This window comes from Salvelinus alpinus, chromosome 10 (genome assembly GCF_045679555.1).
Source record: "Salvelinus alpinus chromosome 10, SLU_Salpinus.1, whole genome shotgun sequence".
Taxonomy (NCBI): domain Eukaryota; kingdom Metazoa; phylum Chordata; class Actinopteri; order Salmoniformes; family Salmonidae; genus Salvelinus; species Salvelinus alpinus.
The window spans coordinates 76,699,245-76,707,823 of NC_092095.1; the positions used below are offsets into that span (position 1 = coordinate 76,699,245).

Sequence of the window (8,579 nt, forward strand, 5' to 3'; positions counted from 1 at the left end):
TACCCTAGCCCCCCCCTCCTCACACACACCTGGTCCATTACCCTAGCCTCCCCCCTCCTCACACACACCTGGTCCATTACCCTAGCCCCCCCCTCCTCACACACACCTGGTCCATTACCCTAGCCTCCCCCTCCTCACACACACCTGGTCCATTACCCTAGCCCCCCCCTCCTCACACACACACCTGGTCCATTACCCTAGCCTCCCCCCTCCTCACACACACACACACCTGGTCCATTACCCTAGCCCCCCCCTCCTCACACACACCTGGTCCATTACCCTAGCCTCCCCCCTCCTCACACACACCTGGTCCATTACCCTCCCCCCTTCTCACACACACCTGGTCCATTACCCTAGCCTCCCCCCTCCTCACACACACCTGGTCCATTACCCTAGCCTCCCCCCTCCTCACACACACCTGGTCCATTACCCTAGCCTCCCCCCTCCTCACACACACCTGGTCCATTACCCTAGCCTCCCCCCTCCTCACACACACCTGGTCCATTACCCTAGCCTCCCCCCTCCTCACACACACACACCTGGTCCATTACCCTAGCCCCCCCCTCCTCACACACACACCTGGTCCATTACCCTAGCCCCCCCCTCCTCACACACACCTGGTCCATTACCCTAGCCTCCCCCCTCCTCACACACACCTGGTCCATTACCCTAGCCTCCCCCCTCCTCACACACACCTGGTCCATTACCCTAGCCTCCCCCCTCCTCACACACACCTGGTCCATTACCCTAGCCTCCCCCCTCCTCACACACACCTGGTCCATTACCCTAGCCCCCCCCCTCCTCACACACACCTGGTCCATTACCCTAGCCTCCCCCCTCCTCACACACACCTGGTCCATTACCCTAGCCTCCCCCCTCCTCACACACACACCTGGTCCATTACCCTAGCCCCCCCCTCCTCACACACACACCTGGTCCATTACCCTAGCCTCCCCCCTCCTCACACACACACCTGGTCCATTACCCTAGCCTCCCCCCTCCTCACACACACACCTGGTCCATTACCCTAGCCCCCCCCCTCCTCACACACACACCTGGTCCATTACCCTAGCCCCCCCCCCCTGCCTGGCCTTCTGTTAGTAACAGATATTGCTAAACATGTTGTGTGTCTGAAAACACAGCATGTGGCTGTGAACAAGGCTTGTTTTGAGGTGTGTGTGTGTGTGTGTGTGTGTGTGTGTGTGTGTGTGTGTGTGTGTGTGTGTGTGTGTGTGTGAGAAGTGCTACTCAAGAGGCCCGCCTGCTGATCACACTAGAAAGTCTCTTGTGAGTTTTAGAGGCACCATCTCTAAACTTTAAAATCCTATCAGTGTAGAGTGTTTTTGGGGGGATAGATTCATGCCTATTAAACGTGTGTGTGTGTCGTCCTGTCCAGCTGTACACCAACACAAGGGGTCTCCTCGGTGTCTTGTTGAAACCTGTTACAAGCTGATCACAACACAAAATGCATGCGTCACCTAATCACACCCTATTCACTGTGTAGTGCACTACTTTACCATGGTTCAAAAAGTAGTACTCTGCCCATTTTAATATATATATATATATAGGTAGTCGGGTGCTGGTTGGGACGTATCCTTACGCCAACGCTTCCTCATCAGATCCGACATCTGGTCCGGCTTGTTAAACAGCTGTATGAACGTTTATCAAAAACAGGAAGTGAGATAAAATATTAATTGTAATAGCGTGAAGTAATATCACCGAGACGAAACAACATCTGGTCTCTGTGCTGAGCCAAGTCCGTCTGAGGCTTCTGGTCCTATCAGAGAGGAGAGGGAGGAGCCCGGGCTTTTACATAGCTGTTGGCACGGAAACGCTAGCCCTGGACACATCTGTACTGTTGCTTGTTGGTGCCATTTATAAATATATATATATATAAAATTTCTAAAAATATAAGTTATATATGTCAGAGAAGAAAGTTGGACTTTAACAAAACAACTTACTTTTAAGCATGTCATCTCAGCTTTTCCCTCTAGATCAGTGACCCACCTTCAAGTAGCTGTACTATAATGGTGTTAAACCAGCTGATATAGATTACATGTTCCCTAAACCTGGAGTCTAACTCACCCATGGTGTTACTGTTAAACCAGCTGATATAGATTACATGTTCCCTAAACCTGGAGTCTAACTCACCCATGGTGTTACTGTTAAACCAGCTGATATAGATTACATGTTCCCTAAACCTGGAGTCTAACTCACCCATGGTGTTACTGTTAAACCAGCTGGTATAGATTACATGTTCCCTAAACCTGGAGTCTAACTCACCCATGGTGTTACTGTTAAACCAGCTGTTATAGATTAAATGTTCCCTAAACCTGGAGTCTAACTCACCCATGGTGTTACTGTTAAACCAGCTGGTATAGATTACATGTTTCCTAAACCTGGAGTCTAACTCACCCATGGTGTTACTGTTAAACCAGCTAATATATAGATTAAATGTTCCCTAAACATGGAGCCTAACTCACCCATGGTGTTACTGTTAAACCAGCTGATATAGATTAAATGTTCCCTAAACCTGGAGTCTAACTCACCCGTGGTGTTACTATTAAACCAGCTGATATAGATTAAATGTTCCCTAACTCACCCATGGTGTTACTGTTAAACCAGCTGATATAGATTAAATGTTCCCTAAACATGGAGTCTAACTCACCCATGGTGTTACAGTTAAACCAGCTGATATAGATTAAATGTTCCCTAACTCACCCATGGTGTTACTGTTAAACCAGCTGATATATAGATTAAATGTTCCCTAAACCTGGAGTCTAACTCACCCATGGTGTTACTGTTAAACCAGCTGATATAGATTAAATGTTCCCTAAACCTGGAGTCTAACTCACCCATGGTGTTACTGTTAAACCAGCTAATATATAGATTAAATGTTCCCTAAACCTGGAGTCTAACTCACCCGTGGTGTTACTATTAAACCAGCTGATATAGATTAAATGTTCCCTAACTCACCCATGGTGTTACTGTTAAACCAGCTGTTATATAGATTAAATGTTTCCTAACTCACCCATGGTGTTACTGTTAAACCAGCTGATATAGATGAAATGTTCCCTAAACATGGAGTCTAACTCACCCATGGTGTTACAGTTAAACCAGCTGATATAGATTAAATGTTCCCTAACTCACCCATGGTGTTACTGTTAAACCAGCTGATATATAGATTAAATGTTCCCTAACTCACCCATGGTGTTACTGTTAAACCAGCTGATATATAGATTAAATGTTCCCTAAACCTGGAGTCTAACTCACCCATGGTGTTACTGTTAAACCAGCTGATATAGATTAAATGTTCCCTAAACCTGGAGTCTAACTCACCCATGGTGTTACTGTTAAACCAGCTGATATAGATTAAATGTTCCCTAAACCTGGAGTCTAACTCACCCATGGTGTTACTGTTAAACCAGCTAATATATAGATTAAATGTTCCCTAAACCTGGAGTCTAACTCACCCGTGGTGTTACTATTAAACCAGCTGATATAGATTAAATGTTCCCTAACTCACCCATGGTGTTACTGTTAAACCAGCTGTTATATAGATTAAATGTTTCCTAACTCACCCATGGTGTTACTGTTAAACCAGCTGATATAGATTAAATGTTCCCTAAACATGGAGTCTAACTCACCCATGGTGTTACTGTTAAACCAGCTGATATAGATTAAATGTTTCCTAAACCTGGAGTCTAACTCACCCATGGTGTTACTGTTAAACCAGCTGGTATAGATTAAATGTTCCCTAAACCTGGAGTCTAACTCACCCATGCTGTTACTGTTAAACCAGCTGGTATAGATTAAATGTTCCCTAAACCTGGAGTCTAACTCACCCATGGTGTTACTGTTAAACCAGCTGGTATAGATTAAATGTTCCCTAAACCTGGAGTCTAACTCACCCATGGTGTTACTGTTAAACCAGCTGATATAGATTACATGTTCCCTAAACCTGGAGTCTAACTCACCCATGGTGTTACTGTTAAACCAGCTGGTATAGATTACATGTTCCCTAAACCTGGAGTCTAACTCACCCATGGTGTTACTGTTAAACCAGCTGGTATAGATTACATGTTCCCTAAACCTGGAGTCTAACTCACCCATGGTGTTACTGTTAAACCAGCTGATATAGATTAAATGTTCCCTAAACCTGGAGTCTAACTCACCCATGGTGTTACTGTTAAACCAGCTGGTATAGATTACATGTTTCCTAACTCACCCATGGTGTTACTGTTAAACCAGCTGGTATAGATTACATGTTTCCTAACTCACCCATGGTGTTACTGTTAAACCAGCTGATATAGATTAAATGTTCCCTAAACCTGGAGTCTAACTCACCCATGGTGTTACTGTTAAACCAGCTGGTATAGATTACATGTTTCCTAACTCACCCATGGTGTTACTGTTAAACCAGCTGATATAGATTAAATGTTCCCTAAACCTGGAGTCTAACTCACCCATGGTGTTACTGTTAAACCAGCTGATATAGATTAAATGTTCCCTAAACCTGGAGTCTAACTCACCCATGGTGTTACTGTTAAACCAGCTGTTATAGATTAAATGTTCCCTAAACCTGGAGTCTAACTCACCCATGGTGTTACTGTTAAACCAGCTGTTATAGATTACATGTTCCCTAAACCTGGAGTCTAACTCACCCATGGTGTTACTGTTAAACCAGCTGGTATAGATTACATGTTTCCTAACTCACCCATGGTGTTACAGTTAAACCAGCTGATATAGATGAAATGTTCCCTAAACATGGAGTCTAACTCACCCATGGTGTTACAGTTAAACCAGCTGATATAGATTAAATGTTCCCTAACTCACCCATGGTGTTACTGTTAAACCAGCTGATATATAGATTAAATGTTCCCTAACTCACCCATGGTGTTACTGTTAAACCAGCTGATATATAGATTAAATGTTCCCTAAACCTGGAGTCTAACTCACCCATGGTGTTACTGTTAAACCAGCTGATATAGATTAAATGTTCCCTAAACCTGGAGTCTAACTCACCCATGGTGTTACTGTTAAACCAGCTGATATAGATTAAATGTTCCCTAAACCTGGAGTCTAACTCACCCGTGGTGTTACTATTAAACCAGCTGATATAGATTAAATGTTCCCTAACTCACCCATGGTGTTACTGTTAAACCAGCTGATATAGATTAAATGTTCCCTAAACCTGGAGTCTAACTCACCCATGGTGTTACTGTTAAACCAGCTGATATAGATTAAATGTTCCCTAACTCACCCATGGTGTTACTGTTAAACCAGCTGATATAGAGATTAAATGTTCCCTAACCTGGAGCCTAACTCACCCATGGTGTTACTGTTAAACCAGCTGATATAGATTCAATGTTTCCTAACTCACCCATGGTGTTACTGTTAAACCAGCTGATATATATTAAATGTTCCCTAACCTGGAGTCTAACTCACCCATGGTGTTACTGTTAAACCAGCTGATATAGATTCAATGTTTCCTAACTCACCCATGGTGTTACTGTTAAACCAGCTGATATATATTAAATGTTCCCTAACTCTAACCCATGGTGTTACTGTTAAACCAGCTGTTATATAGATTAAATGTTTCCTAACTCACCCATGGTGACAGACCCAGCGTTGGTTCGCCCAGGGATCCAGCCATCGATCCCTGCTGTTCCTCAAGGGATTCATCTGAACAGTGACTCTGTGCTCAGTGTCTGTAGTCCTGCTGGACGGGACAGAGGCTGCAGTGTGTGTGTACTTGCCTGTGGGTGGGTAGTGTGTGTGTGTGTGCATGCTACTGTGTGTGTGTTTTGCGTGTGGGTGGGTGGGTGTGTGTGTGTTTTGCATGTGTGTGTGTGTGCTTGCCTGTCTGTGGGTGGGTAGGTAGAATGTGTCTGTGTGTGTGTGTGTGTGTGTGTTTTGCGTGTGTGTGTGTTTTGCGTGTGTGTGTGTTTGCCTGCCTGCCCGTGGGTGGGTAGGTAGTGTGTGTATGTTGGGGTGTGTGTGTGTGGGGGGGGGTGGGTAGGTAGGTAGTGTGTGTATGTTGTGGGGGGGGGTGGGTCTGTTTGCTATAATAGTCGGAGGCTGCCGTTTCCATCAACCCCTCAACCTTTACCTGTCCTCTCAGTCTGCAGAGCCTCAGGAAGTGGATCACTCCTGTCCTACTGCGGCCAGCAGTCTCTCTCTCTCAAGTCTGAATCAGTACTTACTAACTCACCACGGGAAACATACCGGCGTTACGCTTTGGTAGTGAACAGTTATCCTTATCATGTCTTAAGACTAAACTTAAACTGGACTTCTAAACAAGGACCAGCTAGAACAGTCCTCAGAGATGTGTCAGGGATGACGTAGGAGAGGGATGGGAGAGGCATACAGCTAGCTTATTGGCTAGTCTCTTCCTTTGATGTTTTGACACCCCCTTGACCTGGTGTGGCCCGACTCCAAGATAGGAAGAGAGGGTGTGTGTGTGTGTGTGTGTGTGATGGTGGGGAGTCTATCCATGGCTCTTGTAATTGTAGTGGTCCCGTGTCGTCGGTCGTATTCCCCCGCCACGGCCTGTCCTCCTGTCTGAAACCCCTTGTTACTCAGATGTGTGTTTGGTGTTGGAAGCCTCTGGTCCTTCTATCAGCTGTAGACTGAGACGCTGCTGTGCTGTGTAGAGGGGAGTGACTATGAGATTCATATGAGCTCAGTACTTCTTTGTGGCTTTGTGTCCATGTTTATAGGTTCATATATTAACCCGCTGGTCCACCTGCCTTCTATTGGTCTGTCTGTCTGTAGATCCGCCCCCAGGAGATGTCGGAGAGCTGTTTCTGGGTGGTGGCTAACGAGGATCGCTATGACAACCCTGACCTCCTCAACAGACTGGCGCACACTTTTGGCTCATACAGACCAGGTCAGGCTGCTGTTATTGTCTCTGTCTCGTTCTGTCTCTGTCTCTCTCTGTGTCTCTGTGTCTCTCTCTCTCTCTCTGTGTCTCTCTCTCTCTGTGTGTCTCTCTCTCTCTCTCTGTGTGTCTCTCTCTCTCTCTCTCTCTCTCTGTATGTCTCTCTCTCTGTGTGTCTCTCTTTCTCTCTCTCTCTCTCTCTCTCTCTCTCTCTCTCTCTCTCTCTCTCTCTCTCTCTCTCTCTGTCCCTCTCTCTCCCTCTCTCTCTCTTTAACTATCATGATCCTGTATAGTATCACCAGGAAGTGCCCCAGTATCATCGTGTCTCTTTAATAAGGTTAACCAACCAGACAGAAACAGCAGGAGACTTCCTCCTCCTCCTCTGTTGTTGTCTATTACTCCAGATCTCCTGATTAATTGAAGAGCTGCTCCATGTTTTACTCCTCCGGTCGTGTAGTGATGTAGTCCGCTAGCTGGCTCACCGTCTCACCGGGCCGTAGAGGACACCATTTTGAATTATTCATTCAGCCATTATCTACCTGTCACCACTCCTCCATGCAGCACAGGGACACACACACACACACACACACACACACACACACACACACACACACACACACACACACACACACACACACACACACACACACACACACACCAGAGGAGCACCTTGTTTTGTGACAACAAGGTATTAAATAATGGAGAGAGTACAGGTATATGAACACTAGGACAGGTGATGGAGAGGTAGCTGACATTAGACCTCCTGAGGTTATGTCTCTATCAGGGATGTTCTGGTCTAGTTACAGCAGACCTGGTGACCTCCTGTCTCTATCAGGGATGTTATGGTCTAGTTATAGCAGACCGGGTGACCTCCTGTCTCTATCAGGGATGTTCTGGTCTAGTTACAGCAGGTATGGCTGGTCTAAGTGGTGTTGTTAAACAGGTGGAGGTAGCTGACATTAGTCCTCCTGAGGTTCTCAGACATCAGACAACACTCTGGCTCTATTAGGGATACACTAAAGTTACAGTGAGGCTGCTCTCCCATGTCTAAGTGCTGCTCTCCCATGTCTAAGTGCTGCTCTCCCATGTCTAAGTGCTGCTCTCCCATGTCTAAGTGCTGCTCTCCCATGTCTAAGTGCTGCTCTCCCATGTCTAAGTGCTGCTCTCCCATGTCTAAGCGCTGCTCTCCCATATATAAGTGCTGCTCTCCCGTATCTAAGTGCTGCTCTCCCGTATCTAAGTGCTGCTCTCCCATGGCTAAGTGCTGCTCTCCCGTATCTAAGTGCTGCTCTCCCGTATCTAAGTGCTGCTCTCCCGTATCTAAGTGCTGCTCTCCCGTATCTAAGTGCTGCTCTCCCGTATCTAAGTGCTGCTCTCCCATATCTAAGTGCTGCTCTCCCATATCTAAGTGCTGCTCTCCCATGTCTAAGTGCTGCTCTCCCATGTCTAAGCGCTGCTCTCCCATGTCTAAGCGCTGCTCTCCCATGTCTAAGCGCTGCTCTCCCATGTCTAAGTGCTGCTCTCCCATGTCTAAGTGCTGCTCTCCCATGTCTAAGCGCTGCTCTCCCGTATCTATGTGCTGTTCTCCCATGTCTAAGTGCTGCTCTCCCGTATCTATGTGCTGCTCTCCCGTATCTATGTGCTGCTCTCCCGTATCTATGTGCTGTTCTCCCATGTCTAAGCCCCGCTCTCCCAT

General features: G+C 46.3%; 2 protein-coding genes across 2 annotated transcripts in view; one reads left to right on the forward strand and one right to left on the reverse strand.

Annotated features, from left to right (window-relative positions):
• The window catches only part of LOC139532997 (protein diaphanous homolog 3-like), a 187,682-nt gene extending 180,378 nt beyond the window's left edge, over positions 1-7,304 (forward strand). The window contains exons 14-15 of the mRNA XM_071331144.1: positions 6,778-6,985; positions 7,288-7,304. Coding sequence (XP_071187245.1) covers positions 6,778-6,985; positions 7,288-7,304 — 225 coding nt within the window. The remainder of the gene's footprint in view (positions 1-6,777; positions 6,986-7,287) is intronic.
• A 501-nt stretch (positions 7,305-7,805) lies between these two features.
• On the reverse strand, positions 7,806-8,579 carry LOC139532998 (golgin subfamily A member 6-like protein 7). Its single transcript, XM_071331145.1, has one exon. It carries the CDS (start codon positions 8,577-8,579, stop codon positions 7,806-7,808), a length of 774 nt encoding a protein of 257 aa, XP_071187246.1.